The sequence below is a fragment of the Haliotis cracherodii genome, unplaced genomic scaffold (assembly GCF_022045235.1).
Source record: "Haliotis cracherodii isolate W230 unplaced genomic scaffold, xgHalCrac1.p SCAF_3, whole genome shotgun sequence".
Taxonomy (NCBI): Eukaryota; Metazoa; Mollusca; class Gastropoda; order Lepetellida; family Haliotidae; genus Haliotis; species Haliotis cracherodii.
In genome coordinates this window covers 24721900-24747649 of record NW_027266286.1, presented here as the reverse complement: position 1 = coordinate 24747649, position 25750 = coordinate 24721900, and the positions used below count along the sequence as shown (strand labels likewise).

General features: G+C 39.9%; 2 protein-coding genes across 2 annotated transcripts; both read right to left on the bottom strand.

Annotated features, from left to right (window-relative positions):
• Nucleotides 1-14407: 14407 nt before the first annotated feature.
• Nucleotides 14408-14827, bottom strand: LOC139475316 (glucose-dependent insulinotropic receptor-like). Its single transcript, XM_071258542.1, has one exon. It carries the CDS (start codon nt 14825-14827, stop codon nt 14408-14410), a length of 420 nt encoding a protein of 139 aa, XP_071114643.1.
• Nucleotides 14828-15118: 291 nt separating this feature from the next.
• Nucleotides 15119-15547, bottom strand: LOC139475315 (mucin-5AC-like). Its single transcript, XM_071258541.1, has one exon. The coding sequence runs from the start codon at nt 15545-15547 to the stop codon at nt 15119-15121; it is 429 nt and encodes a 142-aa protein (XP_071114642.1).
• Nucleotides 15548-25750: the final 10203 nt, after the last annotated feature.

Genomic DNA, 25750 nt, shown 5'->3' with positions numbered 1-25750 from the left:
AAAGGTCTCTTCATGATCAGTCACGGTCCAGTTCCATTGGAAATCACGTTGTATCATCAGTCTCAATGCCAGTAAATCTACACGTGAATATTGAACCACATTATCTTGCTGCCTGTAAGAGGCACGGAAATTGTAAACAAAAACATTAGAAGCCATTGAGTTCTGCCACATCCAAATTCCGGGGGGAGAGACATTTATTTTGAATTTGTATTATATACAGGGGGTAATTGCTAACTGACTACAAGACTTACACATTTAAATAAATTGTAGCATGTTAATTGGAGAATATTTTGAAAACTTTCTTTTCGACAATGTGAGATGATATTCGATTTCCAAGAAATGACCTGTCGAGCTGAGTCCAAACAGTGCGTAACAGGTTGAGATGAAATTAAAAAAACATATATCTTTAGACTCAGTTTGGAGGGTTATTTTTCAACTTCTTTTTTGAAAAACTTTGTGTTTTGAAGCCATATTTTGAATTATTCAAGACCATGGGTATTTCAATGTTGAAGTAATATTTGTTACATTTACAAGTGCCTCCTTTTCGGAATGTTGTAAGATAGTGTCTTTTGTACCCAGAGTAGTTATACAAGAGAGGACCGTTTTCAAAGCGATCTTGTCGTCATGGTAGAATGGAATACTCTACAGTGGGACTACATCAAATTTCAAAACACTGGGGGTTTATCTCCTAAGTGGTGTCGTCAGCTCTTCAAAAGTTTTTGGTTTGGTTTGGTTTGTTGTTTTACGCCGGACTCAGCAATATTCCAGCGATATGACGGCGGTCTGTAAATAATCGAGTCTGGACCGGACAATCCAGTGATTGATGTCATGAGCATCGATCCACGCAATTGGGATCGATGACATGCATCAACCAAGTCAGCGAGCCTGACCACCCGATCCCGTTAGTCACCTTTTACGACAAGCATAGTCACCTTTTACCGCAAGCATGGGTTGCTGAAGACCTATTCCACCCCGGAATCTTCACGGGTTTCTTCAAAAAGAAATCACTACAAGTGACATTTGAAACTTACTTATAACTACCTCGAAATTTGTCATTTTCTTTACTTTCTTCCGGACATGCTACCGTACATTGTCAACAGAGAGGGGAAGATGGGCTGGTGTACCCCGTAAAGACCGCCTATGCATACCATGTGATATAAATGCACTTGGTGATGAATTCAACCATCTGATCTGTTGAACATCACTGTCTACAAACGAGGTATCTTGATTACAAAATACTATTACGATTGGCCAAACATAACCTGTATCTGAAAGTATCAAAGTTCATCGTATTCCTAATACTCTTTTTAATTGCATATAGATAGCTCCATAGTGTTTATGGACTTGACATCTTGGACATTTATGGACTTGACATTGATTGTAATACTCATGTACCACCGCTGGTGGTCCCCTGGGGTGAAAAAGGGCTGTTGTTGATAGAAAGAACGTGCTCGACTTGAGTTTAAAAGTTTAAAACTGGACACCAAAGTCTGGAAATGTTGGATTATTGTTCGACATTAAAGGGAAAGTTTTGCTCGACATTAACAGGAGAGTTGACTACTGGAAAGTTTAAGTCAGTGTTAAAGTAATAGGTTACGATCATAATAGCGCTGGGACTACACTCATTGGAAACCATTAGAAAACAGTGTTGTAAACACAGGAACTCGTTATTGGTCAGTAAATAAAAATATATACCCCCTATATGTTCTCTACTTACATATAGGGTGTATATATTTTTATTTACTGACCAATAACGAGTTCCTGTGGTTGTAAATTATCAAATGTGTGAAGCACTCTAGTAACTTAATGTTACCGGTTGGGCAGGATACTCTCACCTTTTAGCGAACTTCTGGTATCATGCTGATTTAAAAGCACATCACATGATGTAGTCGGAATCGTACATTTGTCTCCGTTTTTGGCTGCGATGTCTCATTACTATGGAAGAGGGGGCACGGGTGGCCCAGTCGTCCAAAGCGCCGCGATTCGCTGTGCAGAGTTGCGTCCCTTGGACACGCCAGAAACCTGTAATTGCTGGTTCGAATCCCGGTTCGCCCCAATTATGTTACTAGGTTTGTCAGCACCATACCCGTGCTCGTGGGTTTCACCGAAGTGGTAAACGTCTGAGACCTGAATCACTTCGGGCTTTCCTCCAACATTTAGCTGACGCGCCGTGATATAACTGGTATACTGTTAAAAGCGGCGTTAAACCCAACTCATGATCACTCACTCACACACTCATTACTATGGACAGGGCGTTGTCGTTTTTGTTTAAACAGTGAAGATTTGATATAAAATAAAATAGTTGATAAAAATGTCTTGTCATGTGACAATAATTATATTAGTCAATCGTTTGATGTATTACACTTACCGTTCTCTGTAGTAGTGTTGGCGTTTTATTATACTGTGTCAAAATTGAAGTGTTGTCGCGTTAAATATTGCTGTTATATGACGTCAGAGACATGGAACGTTTTCAAGAGACATGGAAAGATTTCACCTCCCAAAGTGTCCGCTGTTTTGGATTATTCGTCACAATGTCGGTCTAAGGTTAAATAAGTGTTAACAAGTGAAATGTTCTCTCGAAAAGAATCCCTATGGTTAGATTTAAATCTCACGCTCACGCATATGTTAATCCGCCAATAGGTGATGCGGAAAGAAATAATCTTTGTATACTCCCCGGGGAGCTGAGAATGGAAATCGAGTGCTCACTGATCCATTGACCGTGGTATTAATATTGTAGAGTTATGAGCATCCACATGGTGAATGCAATTTTGCGCATTATAAATGCACTTATTATTATTATTATTATTATTATTATTATTATTATTATTATTATTATTATTATCACATCAATCTCCTTGAGTGATATCGTTTGGTTTCACAAGCAATGTCTCCCGTGAGATCAGTTCAGGATACACAATCACATACTACGGATTAAGATTCTTGTCATTAACTCATCAAAGTGATTTTTTGGATGTATTCAACACCTAAAATGAGGTGGTGAGGTGAAATGGGGTTAAGCGTCGCGTCCAAGATTATGCCACGTATGCATGCACGTGTATCTGTGTGTGTGTGTGTGTGTGTGTGTGTGTGTGTGTGTGTGTGTGTGTGCCTGCTTGTACTAGTCCGGACTGATGCCGATTTGTAGTGCTAGCACACTGAGATACCATGCCACAGTTTAACATGAACATAAATTAATCAAAGAACTTGTAGTAAGGCCATTGGTGATACGGTGATTCGCTAGTAACTGTCGGAAGTCGGTGAGTAAGAAAACGTAAAACTGTATGGATAATAACTTCTGGTCTATTGCATATAGCGACGTTTCAATATGGATGTAGTTGGAGGTGGTGAGGTGAAATGGGGTTTAACGTCGCGTCCAAGATTATTGCACTTATATATCGAGAAGTGCATGCACGTGTGTGTGTGTGTGTGTGTGTGTGTGTGTGTGTGTGTGTGTGTGTGTGTGTGTGTGTGTGTGTGTGTGTGTGTGTGTGTGTGTGTGTGTTTTGCTGCTTGTACTTCCGCTGTCCGGGCGGACGCTCTACCATTAGACCACGACCTAAAATGACGTTAAACATACTGGTATTCGTAAACCAAGGATTAGAGCTTGGACACACGTCACTGGCAACTGGAATCGTCACTGTAGTAACGCGTGTTATTTTCTTTGCCACATGACGCGGTAAGGTGCCTATGAACTTCATATAAATTTAATATTTTCAGGCAATAAGTATTAATTTCCTTCTTCATTGTCAGGTACGCTCACACTAAATAATATATGTTGATCCACGAGATGGAGTCTAGCATTTGTTTGTTCTTTAAAACGGCAATAAGCACCATCCCAGCTCAAAGACGGCGGCATGTGATAACAACATTTGAGTCCAATAAAGTACAATCAACCAAGTCATCGCGCCCTCAAACGAGCAGCATAGGTTCCTGGAAACATGTACAACTACGCCGAACAGACACGACAACAAGACATCTGTCGATTTTTGTTTCAAGTTGTTTACCAGTTACATGTATGTCTAATACAAGCTGATGTGGTGAAAGCCCACCCATATAGGGTTTAGTTTCTGGCGATATGAGAAGCACCACATGGGACTGACAGTTACAAAGATTGTATAAACTCTACACCACTCCGTCGTCACAGGGACATGAAAGAACCGTGTCATTGCACTCCCGTGATACAATCTGATGTAACGACAGTGACGCTTACGACGGATCTTAACGGGAATTTACACAGCCATAATAAGGCTTAAATTGTCTTATTGATTATTCGCGTTGTTTGAATTATTAAGGGGGTCGTTCTATGTGTCTTCAATGCATTTCTAATAAGACCCTATGGCGATAAACACACTGTTGGATGTATACACAATAAAAAAAATGCCTATCGTTTGAATGTCGGTCATGGATTTGAAAAGGTTGTCAGGAATGGTAAGTTTTGTCTGATCGTTTCCATTCATTCACACAAATAGAATTACCACACACATATTGTCAGTAATAGGTACTGAACAAACAATGTTGAGGATCATGAATGTTTTTTGGGACTTTTTTTAATGCAGTGAAGACTGAGCGCACAATTTTTTTTAAAATATCCCACAAAATCTTCATGATCCCTTACTTATTTGTTCAGCACTAATACTGCCTGTTCGATAATAAATACAAATAGGATATTTTGTTTTAGGGGACCCAGTCGTCTAAAGCCCCGCGATTCGCTCTGCAGAGTTGCGTCCCTTGGACACGCCAGAAACCTATGATTGTGGGTTCGAATCCCGGTTCGCCCCGACTATGTTTCTAGGTTTGTCAGCACCATACCCGTGCTCGTGGGTTTTACCGAAGTGGTAAACGTCTGAGACCTGCATCACTTCGGGCTTTCCTCCCACATTAAGCTGACACGCTGTGATATAACTGGAATACTGTTAAAAGCGGCGTTAAACCCAACTCACTTACTCTTTTGTTTTAATTTGTAATATGTTCTTTAAAAACAGGCTATATAGCACCCGAGCTTTAAAAGCGAATTATATTAAAGGTCAACCATTCATGATCTTCCCAGCATAGTTATAATGTCTGCTGATCCGAGACATACATGTACGTGTCCCACAACACATATTTTTTAATTCATTCAGTGTGCAATTGTGGTTTGTTTGTGTGTTGTTTAACGCCACACACAACACTATTTTAGCTTAATGGCGATTGTTTGTAAATAATCGAGTCTGGACAGACAGTCCAGTGATTCACATCATGAACATCGATCTACACTGTTGGTATTACCTAAGTAATTATATTTTTCAGTTTTTCATGCCACGATTTTTTTAAAGTTTTAGAAGTTTCCTCGAGAGGATGTTCGGAGAGGTAAAAGCTAAAGGAATAGCATATAGCTCCGTTCCTTGTCTTATATGAAGTTTAGAATATTCACAAAAATTAGGCTTACATCTACATGTATCCGGTGAAAATTCAAACGTAATTATCCTGTGATTCATGCTTTACAAAAACATGGAATGACACATGTCTTCTAACACAAGGACGGTGGTTTCTTTGATACTGGAGATAATCAGAGGGATGTTGTTATCTTGTCAAGAGTTAACTGTCAACTTAACTTTCAGACCCGTCACGGGGCAGACGGAACAGCATCCTCTATGACTGAAATGTAGAACGTTGCAGGCTGGGTTTGAAGTACGGTTTGACGGGACACCGGACAGAGAGTGTCATCATGGGGCTGCCACGTATCTACAGATCCTTTCTCGCATTGTCATGTACACTTAATGATGTTATGAATACGTGTTAGCCTGCTTTGACATTCGACATTCGACAAGACTTCTAACGATACGTCGTTGTTCTCTGATGATGCCATTAAACTGTTCTTGTAACATGTATGTTCAAAATCAGAAGATGTCCCGTTTCGGGTTTGGTTTCGGAATCCATTGCTTGTATTTGGTATATGCTTCGTCAAGTGTGGTAATTTTTACTGATAACTGCGGTACTAAACTAGACTGGTATAAATTGTTCTGCGCTTGTAATTGATGTAAAGAAAAGCGACAAGCAAAGTCGATTGTACTATTCCGATTTCATTATGAACGTAGGGGGCACGGGTGGCCCAGTCGTCTAAGGCGCCGCGATTCGCTGAACAGAGTTGCGTCCCTTGTGCACGCCAGAAACCTATGATTGTGGGTTTGAATCCCGGTCCGCACCGACTATGTTTCAAGGTTTGTCAGCACCATACCCGTGCTCGTGGGTTTCACCGAAGTGGTAAACGTCTGAGACCTGCATCACTTCGGGCTTTCCTCCCACATTAAGCTGACACCCCTTGATATGATTGGAATACTGTTAAAAGCGGCGTTAAACCCAACTCACTCACTCATCTTGAACGTGTGTCGTGAATTACTAGCACATATAAAGTGATACGGTTATGGTAACTCACACCTCAATAAATGTTTAAACAACATAACCACTTTTATTTAAAATCAAACAATTTATGCAAGACAAACTAATCAGTTTTGTAAATATACTCTGGGAACAACATAGACCTTAGGTCACAAATATTGTCTAATGCTGGTATAATGTAACGATGTTATAAGTTTCATTTAAATAGTTCCATACGTTTTGTGGAAATGATGACTATGATCATATAACATTTGCTTTGCACACGTTTAAATATAATATGGTAAACCATATTCTCCGCGAATATCCTATTATTTAAGAAACGATTTCAACAGAAATTAAAGTAGTCCCCTTGTTGTTGAATGTGCACGTGGTTACAAATATAACCCATACGGAAATGATTTGCCCAAGAATATATTTATCATATTTGTAAGCAATATAACTAAATATTCTAGCGAGTTGTATTATTCTGCTAAGTTTGAGAATTGTGAAATAATAATAATTGAAATGGGTGAGTGAGTGAGTGAGTGAGTGAGTATGGTTTTGCGCGGCTTTCACCAATATTCCAGCAATATCACGGCGGGGGACACCAGAAATAGGCTTCACACATTGTAACCCATGTCGGGAATCGAGCCGGGTCTTCGGCGTGACGAGCGAAAGCTTTAACCACTAGGCTACCCGACCGCCCCAATGATTGAAATAACACCATTCAGGACTGCATCGTCAGTGGCCTCCATTTTCATGACTAATACCAACATGCTAGGACATCACGAACACAAGGCGCCATCGTGCTTTCTTAAAATGAATCACAAGCGTAGTGTTTTAGATTTGTAGCTTCCTTTACTTGCTGAAATTGGACATGGTTGTCTTATCGTTTTTGTACTTACAAGATCATGACAAGGTAACGAAACAACAATTAAGGAGTGACAATATCCATACACCTTGTTACTGTCAGTAAAGCAGTTAGTATTTCACTGAGAAATTAAAACACAGTGATTCGAATTCGTACCAGAGGATCTTTAGCAACATTCGTTGAAGGGTGTAGTACCTTTATCCAACCGGGGGGATTCCATCTAGATCAGCCCCCATCCAGCTATAATGGATCCAGTAGCTCGGGGACATGGCCGAATGCGTTGAACGGTGCCCACACTATCAATTACTGGTTTATGAAGGCCAGACTCATATAGCTGTCATATAGCTGGAATATTGCTGACAACGCCTTGAAACATAAACAAGCAAACAGTTGTTCAAACAAATTGTGTGTTCGAAAGCCAGTGACCCGTGAAGATCCGGGGGTAGAATAGGTCTTCAGCAACCCATGCTTGCGTAAAAGGCGACTATGCTTGTCGTAAAGGCAACTAACGGAATCGGGTGGTCAGGCGCGCTGACTTGGTTGATGCATGTCATCGATTCCAATTGCGTGGATCGATGCTCATGTTATCAATCACTGTATTGTCTTGTTCAGATTCGATTATTTACAGACCGCCTTCATATATCTGGAATATTGCTGAGTGCGGCTTTAAACATCAAACCAACCAACCAACCAATCGAAAGCCAGTACTGAAAACTGAATAGGTTACAGTTGTGGATACTGAACGTGGATGGCACTCCCCGTTCATGTAATCAATGTCTTCCTCTGAAACAGTTTGGTACTTGTTGTCCTTTCTATATTCCTTCATCATGGTACTGAAATATAGCGAAAACAAAATTGCCCGAATGTATTGTTAGATGTGTTTAACTTAGAAACTGCATTTATTCATTAAGGTTGTCATTTGATAATGCTAACTGCATTTACTTGTGTACTTCAACATCACAAACTGACCAGTTGTAATCATATTTGAAAGTGCATTGTTGATTCACACGAACTCGATAACAGCCCCCAGGTTTCTCTAATCAGATCCCATCAAGATAAGATCAGGGAGGAAGATGCATTATTTTTCTAATTCATGACTGTCCATTAATTGCATTTCGCTCGGTCCCACTTGACTTGTTACAATGTGCTTTTTCTCATGGGAGTGACAGCAATTATTGTCATCCAAACTGTGATGTAATGTTCAGTTAAGGGTTGTTAGTGATTCCTGGAGTGTAAAAAGCATTGACGCCTCGTCTCTAGAGAAATGCACATCAACCACTGTCGTGTGGAATAGCCCAAGGCTATCCACCTATAGATTGTAGTCGTTTCGAGTGTCCTGATTGCAAATCATTGGTTATGATGCAGCCATCTCCTTCGCTCAAATTCTGTATTGAATCTTTGCGCTTTTTTCCCTTTTTAAAGAATTGTTTGTGAAAGCGTAGAATTATTATAGTTGTTTTGCACGATTCTTTGGTTTGGAAGTCAACATCAATTGCATAGATCCTGGCGGTGCTTAAGCTAGGAAACAATTACAGTCAAACACTGTTGTGTCGAACTTTGATCGGTCGAACTTACGGTTGTCTCGAAGTAAAAACTTTGTTCTTGCGTATTCCGTCTGTACTCATCATCATTTAACGTCAGATGTGTCGAACGGATGTGTCGAAGTTACGGTTGTCTCGAAGTTATTTTCCAGTCCCAAACATGTACCTACAGCACAAGATAGGCCATATGCGGGTTTTGGAATGAAACTGAAACTCACTTATATAAGGATGAAGAACTGTACTTAGATGGTTATAAGTGGATTGGACACAACAGCGAGTTACTCCATAACCGTGCCAAGGCTGGATCTTGTGGTGTAGGTTTTTTCCTTAAAACCTCATTCCTAGGTAATTTTAATGATATTAATGTTGCTGATATTTCTTCTGAAGGCATATTATGGCAAGAACTAACTGACCATTGTAAGTCAAAGTTTTATTTGGCAGTGTACTATCTCCCCCCTGAGAATTCAACGAGAAATGTTTCTGAAACTGACTTTCTCGACACTTTGCTATCGCAAATTTTAGAGTTTCAGTCATGTGGTACAATACTGTATGTATGTGGAGACTTCAATAGCAGGGTCTCAGACCTAAATGATTTTATAGAGGGCGTGGACATGCTACCCGAAAGGCAGGTCGTAGATTATGTGACTATCGCCAATGGGCGGAGACTGATTGATTTTCTGATAGATGCAATTTACTGTGTACTGAATGGAAGAAATACAGCATCCAATGATGCATGACACCACATGAATCTCTGTGTGACTTTAGCTGTTTTCAAGTACTTAGACCTTCAGCGTTAATGGATGGCGCTGGTGTTGAACAGGAAATACAGACTTACATACTAAGCTTGATCACTCGCTGTTACAGTGGTCAGTGTCTTGTAAGACTATTAATATTGGCTCATAGGTAGCAGACAACCAGTCAGACACGGTTTATGCTTCACGCTTTATTACATCTGATGTACCTTCTGACTTTTTAACATCTGATAACTGTATAGCAAACTTGAATGACATCATATTTCAGATCCAGATGTCGATCCAGTCTCAGAATGACCTAGATCTAGTTGCGGAGACTCTCACAGACTTAGTTCAGAGAGAGATACATGAAAAGTTAAAACCACGTTCTCGTGTGGTTTTTGGTGGTAAGAGCAATAAAAAGCGTCGTGTGAGAAAGCCCTGGTGGAATGATGATCTGCGTGTGTTGTGGAATGACATGTGCGAGGCAGAGACAAAGTGGTGTAAATGTAAACGCCCTGGTAATGAGAGAATGTTTCTAAAACATTGTTTTGTTAAAAAGCGAAAACATTTTGACAAAACAGTGCAAATTGTTAAACGAATGTATGCGATAGGGGGAAAGTAAACGGTTGGATGAAATGTGTGAGGATAATGAAAGAGAGTCCTGGAAGAAGATTGGTAAAATTGGGGTAGGTGGGGAGAGACGAAGAGAGATCCCCATGAGAGTGGTCTTAGAGGATGGAAATGTGTCTGAGAAATGGAGTGATGTACTAGATAAGTGGAAGAATGATTATTGTAAACTGTTGAATGGTGACGTCAGGATGCAGAATGTTAAGTATGACAGTGAGACTGGTGACCCACATATGTTGTTCGACGCTAAAATTACTCTCTTTGAAGTAACCAGAGCGGTTGATAGAGCCAATCTGGCAAGGCTCCCGGTGTTGACGGTATTCCGGTGGAATGTCTTAAATCACAAAATGTTATTTCGGCGATGCACAATATCTTTAATACATGTTTTAGCACAGGGAAAACCCCTGCATTGTGGTTAAAGGGCATAAATAATCCCATACCAAAGTGTTCTACTTTAGATCCTGCGGATCCTTTATCATATAAAGGTTTGACCCTCACCAATTCTATGTACAAATTATATTGTAATATTTTAAATAACCGTCTGCAATCTTGGGCTGAAAGCACAGGAGCTCTAAATTATGCACAAAATGGGTTCTGGAAGCTTAGATCAACTACGGATCATATTCACTCTGTTCTTTTATTGAAACTAGAAAATGTATTAAAAAAGACGCTTGTTCTGCTTTTATTGACTTTCATAAAGCGTATGATAGCATTAACAGAGGTGTGCTGTGGGAGAAATTATGTAACATTGGTGTGAAAGGGAAAATGTTTCTAGCACTTCAATCTTTATATGATAATGTGAAATGCAGTGTACGTATAAATGGTATGCTTACACCCTGGTTTAATGTTAATCGGTGCTTAAAACAAGGATGCTTACTCTCCCCAATTAATGATTTGATTGACAAGCTAAATGAAACTGGTATTGGTATTTGTGTTGATGATATTACTATTGCAGCCTTAGCATATGCTGATGATCTTATTTTACTTACAGAATCGGCAGCTGATTTGAATCGTCTATTACATGTTATGAATACATGGTGTGTTGATAATAGTATCCTTATTAATAATGACAAGTCCAAGATTGTACACTTAAGAAATGTAAGCGTTCCAATAACAACCGTTTTTTTAGATATTGGTAACTCTGTTTTAGACATTGTTGATTGTCATAATTATCTAGGCCTACTGCTCACGGAACATCTTGACTACAATGCTACGGCAAAGGCAGCAGCTAAATCGGCTAGCAGAGCATTAGGTCTTCTTATATGTAAATATAAGGCAATAGGAGGTATGCGATCCACTATTTATTCCAAATTGTATGATACGATGGTTTGGCCAGTCTTGAGTTATGGGGCATCTATCTGGGGTCATTGTGAAATTTCTTCTGTAAAACCCGTTCACCATCGTGCTTTGAGATTTTTCTTAGGGTTGGGTAAGTACGCTCCAAATGTTGCTGTTACTGGAGATATGGAATGAATTCCTCCGATAGTTAGACAGTGGATGTGTATTGTTAGACAGTAGTGTCGTTTTACTAAACTGTCCCTTAGATTAAATAAGTACGTTTTTATGTAATCTGAACGTTATGCTATTGGTCGTGTGAAAAACTGGAATTTTCGTGTTAGGGCAAAGCTGAACGAATGGGCTCTGAATATTTCTGAGAATGTTAGCGTGAAAAGTGTAGTTGTACGTGTACAAGATATATGCATGGGAAAGTATGTGTCTGATTGGAATGAAGGGTTATGCAATCCTGGCGGAAGAACGGGTGGTAACAAATTACGTACGTATAGAATGTTTAAAGATGGGTATGGATGTGAAAGTTATGTAAGTATATGTATGCCTCGTTCTTACCGCTCTGCCTTCTCCAAATTTATATCAGGTACTGCTCCTCTGAAGTTGGAAACATGTAGATATACAAATATGAATGTGAATGAAAGAGTGTGTTTTCAGTGTAAGGTAAGTATTGAAGATGAATGTCATGTATTGTACTTTTTAAATAGTATGTATATTTTACAGCCCAAACCTGCTTTTTAATTCTCCAACGAAGAAAAATATTTTATATGGCCAGTTACAGGAAGTATATTTTACATACCCCTATTACACCAATATATTTATCCTGTATATACTGTGATATATTTTAGGTCTCTCGTAACCCTTAAAGATGGGTATGGGTGTGAAAGTTATGTAAGTATGTGTATGCCTCGTTCTTACCGCTCTGCCTTCTCCAAATTTAGATCAGGTACTGCTCCTCTGAAGTTGGAAACATGTAGATATACAAATATGAATGTGAATGAAAGAGTGTGTTTTCAGTGTAAGGTAAGTATTGAAGATGACTGTCATGTATTGTACTTTTTAAATAGTATGTATATTTTACAGCCCAAACCTGCTTTTTAATTCTCCAACGAAGAAAAATATTTTATATGGCTAGTTACAGGTAGTATATTTTACATACCCCTATTACACCAATATATTTATCCTGTACATACTGTGATATATTTTAAGTCTCTTGTAACCCTTAACGGGTGGCTCACTTTTATGTCCTTTTATATGTATCTATGTAAATATTTTTGTGAGGTGAGACTCAAATAAACAATCTGTCTGTCTGTCTGTCTGTCTGCCTGCCTGCCTGCCTGCCTGTCTGTCTGTCTGTCTGTCTGTCTGTCTGTCTGTCTGTCTGTCTGTCTGTCTGTCTGCGTAATCTGATAAGGCGATCATTACGACTCGTCGGTCATCACGGTTTAATGAACAAGGCTTAACAAGCCGGAAATCTCCACTGTATTATTGTCAAAGGCCCACTCGCAGAAGTGAATGGAGTCATGTGATTGTCAGTGTTTATTTTTTAATTACAAATTGTGGAATGTGTCATGGATTAGCGTTGATAGTATTTGTGCTTCAATGGTATTATAAAATGACGGAGAGATACAGAAATGAATCAGTTCGGTTAGCAACATCACCGACTAAACTATTGAAGGGCCTGGATTTATCGGGAGGATTACTGGATCAGATGTTCAAACTCTTAATATACGTAAATTAACAATAAAATCGACTGAGACTAACATTCGTCAGACATTATTCACTGGGTTTTCTCAGATATGATTCCTATTTCGTTTATTCTTGTGTTACGTTTTATATAAGCTTTATATACGCGCATCCAATGATTTTTGTTGAAACTGAAAACGATATGTTAATTTTGATGTACGTCGTCTGTGTACAAGTACATATACAGAGACCCTTCTTGTAGGTACATAAAAACGTTTAAGAAATGTTTATTTGGCAACACAGTGGTGATAGTTTTAATGTCTCAGCCCAAATACTTCTTTTGTTGTTGATTCAGCATCACTGATAAATTGTTTGATAGTCATTACTTAGAAGTTGACGGATGACAAGGTAGACACTGATTGTGATAGTGATTTTGAGTGCAAAACAGCAAACGTTAACGTGTGACATCCTTCTGGCCCAATGTCCCATTGGCTTCCACCTATGTGTTCTCTGTCAATCGTATTGTGACAGTATTATCCTTCTGTTGTAAACACTTACTCATGTTATCCCACTCATGTATGCAATTATTATTACTGTTAATCCCCTACTGTTAATCCTCCACCTACAGTATATATTCTGTACTATGTCCCTCATTCAGTCCTGCTTGACAACGGTACAAGGTCGCTTTTTACAGTATTAAGAAGTTGTTATCCATAAGATTATGTCTACCTTGTCATTACTGATAAATGCAAATGAGCTTATGATGAAACTCGAGACACCAGTGCACCAGAGGGATGTCACACGTTAACGTTTGCTGTTTTGCATTAAAAATCACTATCACGAAAGAGCGCTAAAATATAACTTATTCCGACGTCTAATGACCCGACATGGTAAAAGAATAGTTTAATGCTAGAATATATTTTGTCGTTTTACTTTTGAGAGGTTTGTAACTTTAAATTCATTATTGTTCTGGGGGAATGGCGATTGACAAGAAAATATATTGTTTTTCCCGGACGTAGGTCCGTTGTCATCTTGGCCAGAAAAAGCTTACAGATGATGGTATATCAGACATATGTTATTGTGAATATTTTGGACTTAAAGCTTTTTCGAACAGACGTTCAGTTATATCATGGCCTGTCAGTTTAATGTGGATTGGGAACCTCAGTGAAACACATTGTAGACGAGCAAGAGTCCATTAGAGCAGCCAAGGATAATAATCGGGACACATCGTTCATTCGAACCTACGATAAGCGCTTCTTGACCTATCCGTGCGCTGTGATATATCTAAAAAGCTTTGTTTGTAGGAACTATGAGCTATGGCTAGAGAACAATTCAACGGGAGTCTCTGTTGTGAAACCAATGAACGCCTCTGTTGCATTTGCAATCTCTATTGTGTAGGCAAAAGGAATCTCTATTGTGTATGCAATGGGAGCCTCTATTGTGTAGGTAATGGGAATCTCTATTGTGTAGGTAATAGGAATCTCTGTTGTGTAGGCAATGGGAGTCTCTATTGTGTAGGTAACAGGTATCTCTATTGTGTATTCAGTAGGAATCTCTACTGTGTATGCAATGGGAACCTCTATTGTGTAGGTAATGGGAATCTCTATTGTGTAGGTAATAGGAATCTCTGTTGTGTAGGCAATGGGAGTCTCTATTGTGTAGGTAATAGGTATCTCTTTTTTGTATGCAATGGGAATCTCTGTTGTGTAGGCAATAGGAATCCCCATTGTGTAGGCAATGGGAACCTATATTGTGTAGGTAATAGGAATCCCCATTGTGTAGGCAATGGGAACCTATATTGTGTAGGTAATAGGTATCTCAATAGTGTATGCATTGGGAATCTGTATTGTGTAGGTAACAGGAATCCCCATTGTGTAGGCAATGGGAACCTCTATTGTGTAGGCAATATGAATCTCCATTGTGTAGGCAATAGGAATCCCCATTGTGTAGGCAATGGGAACCTCTATTGTGTAGGCAATGGGAACCTCTATTGTGTAGGCAATAGGAATCTCCATTGTTTAGGCAATGGGAATCTCTATTGTGTAGGCAATGGGAACCTCTATTGTGTATGCATTGGGGATCTCTATTGTGTATACAATGGGAACCTCCAATGTGTATGCAATGGGAATCTCTATTGTGTAGGCAATAGGTATCTCTGTTGTGTATGCAATGGAAACCTCTGTTGTGTAGGCAATAGGAATCCCCATTGTGTAGGCAATGGGAACCTCTATTGTGTAGGTAATATGTATCTCTATTGTGTATCCAATGGGAACCTCTGTTGTGTAGGCAATGGAAACCTCTATTGTGTGGGCAATAGGTATCTCTGTTGTGTATGCAATGGAAACCTCTATTGAGTAGGCAACAGGAATCCTCATTGTGTAAGCAATGGGAACCTCTATTGTGTAGGCAATGGAAACCTCTATTGTGTAGGCAATGGGAATCTCCATTGTTTAGGCAATGGGAACCTCTATTGTGTAGGCAATGGGAATCTCTATTGTGCAGGTGAAGGAAATCTCTGTTGTGTAGGCAATTGTATACGAGCAACGGGTAATTTAGAACGACGAAGGACAATAATCGGGACACATCTTTGATTTGAACCTGCAGCTGGTACAGTAAGCGGATCCTCTTCCGTGTGGGAATAATGAGGTATGACAGGGAAACACACTAATGAGAGTCTCTATTGCGTTACCAATAGGAGTTTGTTGTGCAAACACAGGGAGTCTTGGTTTTATCATTCAACAACGGATAACAAAAAGTATTCGCAACGAATTGATCAAGACGTTTTACATGTCTTGTTTGCAATAGATTCTAGGTCCAATGCGTTAAGCAAGATTGCGATGGTACTGCTAAGATGTCAGAATTACAATTAAGTTCCTCATTGGATTTATTCTAATCTATCACAAGAAAAGTGACAAATCCCTTTCCTTTCAAGGTGTGTTTATCCTGCCCCACGTGTGGCACACGTCACAAACACATTCAAAAGCAAGTCAAATATTCACCTGAAAAAGAAACAACGGGAACATTATGGTAGAAGTCAAAATAAGGAATTGTATCTGACATGATTTTTGTCACTGACGCGTCAAATTTGGAAGTACCCTCCACCTGTCTATATTAAAACTTTCTGAAAGCTTTACTGATGCCTTGAATGTTGTCACCTTGATCAAACTTCGGAGGAAGAGTCGTATGACGCCCTTTGGAATCTTGGTGGTAAGAGCATGCTTGACTGTGCCACAATAGTTGTGAAATGTTGACACCAATGGCTGGAGCTCTAGGAATATTGCTTGACATAAAGGGAAAATTGACTTTTGGAAAGTCTTGTGGAAAGCGTTTTGGCACTCTGAATATTTATGCATAGATCTAAATATGAAACAAACGTGGCGGTCTCACTGGTCTCCTTTATTTCTAGTTCAGGTGGTTAAAGCAGTGGAAGGGAATTGGCTGTTTGATGGATATTGAACGATATCATAATTTTCATAGATATATCTAAAGCTTGTGTTAAACTTCTTGGCAAAATTACCTTGTTTTGACTTTGCCAATCCGAGCAGAAATTCCGAGTCACATGCACAAAGAAACAGATCAGCAAGAAGGGGAGCAAAATTAGTGTCCATAAGGATGCCTACTTCTTGTCTAAATGTCAAGATAAGGAACAAAGTGAGAAAATGTAGGATACAATTTTCGCCAAAAACGATTACCAGAAACTTCAATCACGACTCCGTGAGATATGGCTCTGATTGTGCAAGGTGTTCATGGATGAGCATACTGCAATTCCAAAAACATATTCATCACCCTAGGATAAACCTTCCATTTGTTGTATTGATGAGTTTTGTGAGGCATCAAATGAAAAATAGCTTCAAGTTGATAAAATAGCTTCTACTTCAAAGAAAAAAAGATTAGCTATTTAACCTGTTACAACGTCGTATCCACAATGGAATTCGTAAACGTTTCTTTTTCGTCTCTAATGAGTCCACTTAAGTGAGCAAAAGGATGATTATTGAAGTGTCAAGGGAATGGCCAGCACATGTAATGTTCATATTATCTGGCAAGTGAACACCAGTTTCCTACTACATCCAGTCAGCAGTCTGTCACACTGCCTAAAGATGTTTCATCAAATCCAAGGTGGCCGTCATTATAGGCAACTGTGGTGTTATTTTGGTCGTTAGGAAATGACAACTTAGCTGAGAGAACATGATATGTCGATATTCCTTTTAAGACGCGTGTTAACACTGTCGAAATCAGTTTAGAGTGATGGAATTGCATTTGATTGGTACCATATTATTGGCATATTGCAAATTCGTTTCGACTATGCCATTCACTCCATCACCATGGATACAAAGAGTCTCTGAGGTCAACTTGACATTTAAAAGAAGATAAGAACCGTAAAGAGAAACATAGAAACATAATTCTCTCTTCAATCAAAATTGATTTTTATAAAACGTTTAAAGAATTATGAACTATGCTCTTTCGTATGTCTGTTTAGCTATGTGTCAGAGACAGGACGCACTAGCCTAGCCTGCGCTTTTTACTAGAAACCGTGGCAATCTCCGAATCACATGATTAAATTCAAGAGGCACAACTCTCCCCATCACAACCTTGAAAATAATTGCAGTGACAATCTGAATCTATTATTGATAGGTTGTGGCATCAGTTGCTAAATGAAATCGCGAAAGTAATTAAACGTACATAAAAGTGGTTATTTAAAAAGCAGAAATCGCTATGACGAATGCATTTTCTTCATTTTGAACTGTGTCAAGATTTAAGGGCACTGATTGGAGAGACAGACATTGACTTTGGATGGAAATAAGATCCTGTAACATACTTGGAAGAATAAATATGACCTGATGAAGCATTAACGGGAGAGCATAAACGAGATGGAGTCACGGACATTGATGAAGGACGTGTTTCTCAGGAAGCATACTCGAGACCATTATTTTTAATCAACCTTCGATAAACTTTTATTATCATAAGATGTGATGTGAAATTGGGTTAAACGTTGCGTCCAAGATTAAACCACTTATATAGCGACATACAGGTATGTGTGTGTGTGTGTGTGTGTGTGTGTGTGTGTGTGTGTGTGTGTGTGTGTGTGTGTGTGTCCGTTATCCCGTTATTACACTCTTCGTTATTTGTAAAAAAACAAAACTGGATCCATTCACCACTGTAGCCTCGTTTTGAGCCAGATTCACGTGACATAGCACTAAAAATACCTGTCCAATCGTATAACTCTCACGAACCTCGTGCGATTTAGGTGGTGGCATCATTTAAAAGAAAAACGAACCTAGGGTAGAGAATGGGTCCAGGGTATTTATCATAACAGAATGGAAATATAGTATCAAGCATGAGTCTCCGATCTCTGGCTTGACCCTCCGATCCACTTTTGTCGCCTCTTAAGACAAACACTAAAAGGATTGAGACCTTTTCTGATTCTGGTTCTGTCTTGTGATATCCTTCCCTATCAGTGTTGCTTAAGTGTTTGATTGTTAAGATCCTACAGTATTGGTTGAAAAAGGTATTTAAAAGGTCACAACCATTGATATGCGTTTCAAACGCGCAGCAGAATTAAAAATTGCGATATGTTCTTGTCCTTAAAGAAAGTGTGTTCGAAATGTTTCTAATATTAGTGATTTAACGTGACCATGCACATTTTAACTGACTCGGTGGAAACTGAAGTCGATAGTTCTGCTTAAGATAGACTGCGATCGTCACTCAAGTGTAACCCTAAGGTTTCAAGTAAATACAGAGGATGTCAGGATGATGGGTGCCCTAGTGAGGATCTCTCGATGGCTGTATATAGAATAATGTTTGCGTTAATAGAATAAAATCAATTGCCTGGCTTCAAACTTCTTTTCTCGATACTCCTCTGTTCTCTCAACACCGCAAACATGAAAACGTCGTTTTTATCCGTATATGGTCATTGGACGGAAAAACGACGTTATTTGGACGTTTTCAAACCATCGTTTTTCCGTCTATTTTACGCTTCATAAACTCGACACTTTTCCGGACACTTTCTAGACGCTTACCAGTTAATCAATTTTAATGAATTTTTAGTCGTTTTTCCGTCCAATGACCATATACGGAAAAAACGACGTTTTCGTGTTTGCAGTGCAACATGCGTCCAACTCTGAGTAAGTCCTTCTAGTGGAGTTCAGGTACAAGCTTATACCACGACATGAGTGGAAGTAAACTCAGATATGGCATTGCATGCAGCTGTTACATGATAAATAAGACTCCCTTTGTTACAGTGGTTACACACTAGATTTGGTTTGGTTTGTTTCCCTGTAATACCTCATAGGTTTCAGGTATTTCATTGCGCACGGACGAGAGAAGATCCACTTACTGTACCAGGTTCGAATCAACGACGTCCCGTTTCAGATATCCTGCGAGAGAATTTTTCACCTGGTCTTGGACCTGACAAGGCAGCACTTTTTGCTCTAGACTATCCACCATGATCTAAATATTCTTAGTTTTTGAAAACAATATACTTCTTAAAAAATGCTACTTGACGACCACACTATCATAGCTGAACTACGAGTGCCCTTAATCATGTAATCATTTCAGTCTACGCTGACAAGATGAGAGACGAGGTGATGAAAAAAGGTAATGTCATACATACATACATGGCCGAGGCAATCGAATTACAAAACGCTAGACAGAGCGATTAAATATCAGCATTGCACTTACTTCTTTCGCCAGAAACTTCTACGTGGTTTTATTTCCGATGATGGAATAACATTTTACCGAGTAATAGATTCAATTGCTTTGCCGAAAATGTATGATTTGGCAGTAACTATTTTTCTCACTTATATAACGCGCTGGAACTTCCAGCAGGCACCTCTTCGGTACTTTCTCATTTCTGAGTGTTGTAGCATGAACAGGATCTACCAGAAATCAATCACATTCACATATGCTAGGTGCAGATCGTTTCCATATAACATATAAACACCAATGGTATCGCTCTTATTTGATTAATTTGCGTATGTCAGCCTCTTGAATAATCGGCTCCAAAAAAACTTGAAGCGAAGTAAGATTTCTATTGACTACACTTGATGATGATGGAAGGTGAGTTAGTTTGAATGTACGCCACTTTTGGTGCTATTCCAGCAATATCATGACACCAGCCGAGTGAGTGAGTGAGTGGATGAGTGAGTGAGTGAGTGAGTGAGTGAGTGAGTGGGTGAGTGAGGGAGTGAGGGAGTGAGGGGGCTGGCGGGCTGGCGGGCTGGCGGTCGGTTGGCGTGTTTACGTGGGTGGATTGCATCTGCTCCCAAATATCTTGCACTTCAACAAAGCTTTCTTTCTTTTTTGTTTGTTGTTTAACGCCTCACTGTGATTGATGTTATGAGCAACGTCCAACGCCGTCGGGGTACGATATGACACACAATCAACCAAGTCACCGAGCCTGACCATCTGATCCGATAAGTCGCCTCTACGAACAGCTTATCTATGCTGGTGACTTGTCCAACCTCGTCTCCGCATAGGGCTAGAACAAAGCGATTGTAGCAACTGTATATTGTACGTGGATTTATTGAACAATAAGGACGTTATGATACTTGTAGTGCTAAGGTCGATGCGTGTTACCGGAACCCAAACACTCATTGAAATCATCTGATCACAGTTGTAATAGACCTTTCCAAGAAACAAAGGGCAATGTGTAATATATCGTTCTCCAGGAATAGTGAATAGTGTTAATAAGAGTGAAATAATAAATGACAAAAGTGTGTTTATATTGGTAACTATATACAAGAATTAACAACAGATCAGATCGATACCACCAGAAACACGCTTTGGGTATTGGTAATATATTCTTCCAGAAGCCACATGAGGAAAAATCCCAATGAAGGCGGCGATTACGACAGGCACGAGGTCCATGCTACCATCTGGGCGCTCGAGGTGGTAGTGGGTCTAGTGACATACATGTATGTCAAAATGTGTAGATACGTCCAAAATAACAAGAAACAGAGTTACGGAAGCGTCCTTGTGCCACATGCAAAATGTTGTTATGTACTCCGGAGGCTAAACACAACAACCTGTGACCTTTTATCTCCTGGTTAGGACATTCGTCAAGATAATGTTTTCAAATTCCTACCGTTGGAATTTTCATTTCCTCCAAGGACTTTTCATCTCCTCAACTGAATTTTCATCGCCTCTGTAACATTTTTCATCGTCTCCCTGGACATCTCTTTCCCCCTGTAACACTGTTCATCACCTTCTGGGACTTTTCATCTCCGCTGTAACACTTTTCGTCGCCTCCTGGGACGTTCCATCTCCTCTGTAACACTTTTCATCCGTGTTCTTGGACTTTTCATCTCCTCTGTAACACTTTTCATCCGTGTTCTAGGACTTCTCATCTCCTCTGTAACACTTTTCATCGCCTCCTGGGACGTTTCATCTCCTCTGTAACACTTTTCATCGCGTTCTAGGACTTTTCATCTCCTCTGTAACACTTTGCATCGCCTCCTGGGACTTTCCATCTCCTCTGTAACACTTTTCATCGCGTTCTAGGACTTTTCATCTCCTCTGTAACACTTTGCATCGCCTCCTGTGACGTTTCATCTCCTTTAACACTTTTCATTGCCTTCTAGGACTTTTCACCTTTTCTGTGACACTTTTCATCGCCTTCTGGGACGTTTCATCTCCTTGAACACTTTTCATCGCCATCTGGGACTTTCCATCTCCTCTGTAACACTTTGCATCGCCTCCTGGGACGTTTCATCTCCTCTGTAACACTTTTCATCGCCTTCCAGGACTTTTCATCTCCTCTGTGACACTTTTCATCGCCTTCTGCGACGTTTCATCCCCTTTAACACTTTTCATTGCCTTCTAGGATTTTTCATCTCTCCTGTAACACTTTTCATTGCCTTCTGGACTTTTCATCTCCTCTGTGACACTTTTCATCGCCTTCTAGGACTTTACATCGCCTCTAACACTTTTCAGGGCGGTGGGGTAAGCTAGTGGTTAAAGCGTTCGCTCGTCCCGCCGAAGTCCCGGGTTCGATTCCCGACATGGGTACAATGTGTGAAGCCCATTTCTGGTGTCCCCCGCCCTGATATTGCTGGAATATTTGCTAAAAGCGGCGTGAAACCATACTCACTCACTCACTCACTCACTCATTCACTCACTCTAACACTTTTCATCGCCTTCTAGGACTTTTCATTTCCTCTGTAACACTTTTCATCGCCTTCTGGGACGTTTCATCTCCTTTAACTCTTTTCATTGCCTTCTAGGAGTTTTCATCTCCTCTAACACTTTTATTCATCGCTTTCTAGGACTTTTAATCTTTGCAAGTCACTGATTGTAGAACATTTTGAAAGGGTGTGTCTTTAGTTCAGATACGTTGGGGGCCATGGCGTTCACACATCTGTAGCTGAATCCATGTTTTGATGGGTAGCCAGTGTAAGGTTATCATGACTGATGTACTCGGTGCTGTCGTCCCACATCTGACACATACTGAACATCTCAATTCGAGATCACTAATTTCTACACGATACAGCTTTGGTAACTGTAGCTTTAAAAGCTCCAATACTTTAGGACGACAGAAAACGAAACAAATCGTAAAACACTGAGAAAAAACTCAACAACATACAGCGTACATTAGAAAGGCATAAGTCGTACTTTCATCAACTCCTGAAAAACATAACGGATCCCATTGTTGAGCAGGTTGTCTTCAAATTAAAAACTAATGAATGAAATACTCCTCTGTCATTATTTTGTCTGAAAAAGTACTTTTTTGCGCCATGAACAATTGGATGAGCGTCCGCATGATCTGAACATCGATTGTCGTTGATAGATTGCTGTCGAGTCATTCAGTAAGTGGCAATTATTTAACGAAAGTGTTGCAGTTGAAAACATTTGCAGATCAATATTACAGTGTCAACTCTTTATATTGTCTTTCAGGTTGGAGTCACATGTTTGAGAAGGATGCATTAAACTGGTCGGCTGCAGGTAATCCGCCTCGGCTTGTATTAGAGGTGTTATATAATGATTATTGATGTGACACGTTTCGATTATATTTTCAAATCGCATTCCTGGTCAATGATGTCAGTTATGTCACTTGCTTGTTTCATTAACAATGTTAATGTAAAGAGTCTGAGTTATTGCCTGCCGCGAATGAAAACTGTGCTTTTTTCAGATTGATATTTTGTATGATGTATGACATATACCGATTGGTGCCGATTTATAGTGCTAGCAGACTGAGATACCATGCCGCAGTTGAACACGGATACCCCACTCTGATACGGTGTACTGATTTCGAGCGGACCAGTTCTTTCTTTAACCCCTTAATTCCAAGCGTCAGACAGAGTAACAACAAGTATCATCTTTTAACGGCTCTGGGGGTCGAACCCCGGACCTTCCGCTCTCCAGGAGGACGCTCTACCACTAGGCCACGGAGGCGGTCACGTCCGTAAGAGAAACCAGAGGTCTGAGGTCCTCCGGGACGGAGACTCTGGGTAACACTTTGTCCCATTAATATAGTCTTGTTTAAGAGTCGTCTACTTTAGAATAGGATCAGCTGGTCGAAAAGTATATTTTATGTTTTTTCCGATTTTAATGTCATTATGGGTCTCACAGAGCCCCCGAAGCCATGAACCGGGCGTGAATTACAGGGCGCCACCCTATAGATGAACTATTGCTGACTACTATATGTCACTCACTCACTCACTCACTCACTCACTTGCCTGGTATCATGATATTACTGGAATATTTCTAGGCACTTACTCAGTCACTCATCCATCCACCCACCCACCCACCCACTCACTCACTACATATTTACCATTGGTGTGCTCTGGTATACTCATATATTCACCCTATAACTCACTCAAAGGACAATAGTTCTCCCACGTCAATCGGCATGCTATCGGTGCAACAGGACATGTTAATTGTATCTATTGTGATTCAGGAATTAAAGATCTTTATTCATTTGGCTATTTGTCGTCAAATAGGTTCTCGGCAAGTACTGGCAGGAATCCTTGTTGAAACTAGTTTTATACACGTGACTGGGGTGTAACAAGAGTTTTGCACTTTCATAGCGACGTGCATGCTCGTACGTGCGTGCGTGCGTGCTTGCGTGCGTGCGTGCGTGCGTGCGTGCGTGCGTGCGTGCGTGCGTGCGTGCATGTTACTGCTTGTACTTTATAGTACCAGTCCACTGATATGCCATGCCGCATTTTAACATGAATACCCGACACAGACACAGTACACTGATTCCGAGCCAACCAAGCCTTGTTTTAGCCCCCAAGTACCGAGCGCAAGGCAGGTTAAGAACTAGTACAATCTTTTGGTATAACTCACTTAGACAGGGTATCAACAAGTACCATCTTTTAACGTCAATAGGCAACCGCTTTTATGTCCTGTATCGATCCTCATAACTTCCGTTTTAGTTCATGCCATATTGCAGTACTAAGACTTCAGTCTAGAAACACTCCAGGTCGATCCTGTCTTACATGATATGCACTACACCGCTTCACAGTAATATAAGTCGAAATGACATCGATGATTGACGAATGAATAAAAGAAAGAAGTTTTCTTTGTGGCCACATAAAAACACTTCAATCACACAACATCACGCCAGGCTTAAATGTAAGTGGTTTATGTGATAACCTTGATCTCTCCTACCCGATTTATTGACGTCTTCCAAACAGACTTAGTAAACCCGTCCTATACGACCACATATATGTATCCAGATCGATTTCTATGAGCACCTTTCCACTTTACAATGGAACTGTATTGTCTGAGTGTTTGCAAAAATGATTATTCATATGTTTTTTTCATACTGCCAGACGTTACAATGTCATACAGACAGCTCAGCATCAGATGAAAAGTTCATACTGACGCGTTGTGGATTTCGGTTACAGATGGACAAAACACACAAAAAACTGTTATAAAATGACAGTGATTTGCTATGTTAATTGATCATAATGTCATACTTTTGAACAATAATTTAACTGATGGCTGATGTAGACAGACAGATCTATTTCGATAAATGGCCTTCGGCCAAAATACTCATTTGTGGGATAATGAATCATACTACTGGTAAACTACTGGTATCATACTGGTAAACACATATCTAATGTTACCTGTTAGCGTGTCTAGACATAATAACTTTAGAAAGAATTTGACTGTGTTAAATATTATATCTTTATCAATAGTCTGAAGAAGCTTAAGTTATGGCTTAATATAGTAATATAGAGTAACTAGTAGTGTAGTGAGTTGTGTATATTTAGAAAAATGGATAATATATAAAGTTATTGTGTACTTTAAGTCAGCCAGGAGAGACAGTAGTGGCGGTACGAAATGATCGTCACTGTCTGACTGATCTTTTAATCAACTATCGCCCCGGGAATTTTGACTTTTGTGATTAAAGTAAACAAAAGTAAAGACCATTAGTCTAGTCCACTGTCGAGTAAATAAATCGAATTAAACGTAGCGGATTCTTACTATATGTATTCTTACTCCGTGGTCTAGTGGTAGAGCGTCCGCCCGGAGAGCGAAAGGTCCGGGGTTTGATCCCCGGCCGCGTCATACCAAAAGACGTTAAAAGATGGTACTTGTTGTTACCCTGTCTGGCGCTCGGCGTTAAGGGGCTAAAACAAGGACTGGTCGGCTCGGAGTCAGTATACTGTGTCTGAGTGGGGTATTCATGTTAAACTGTGGCA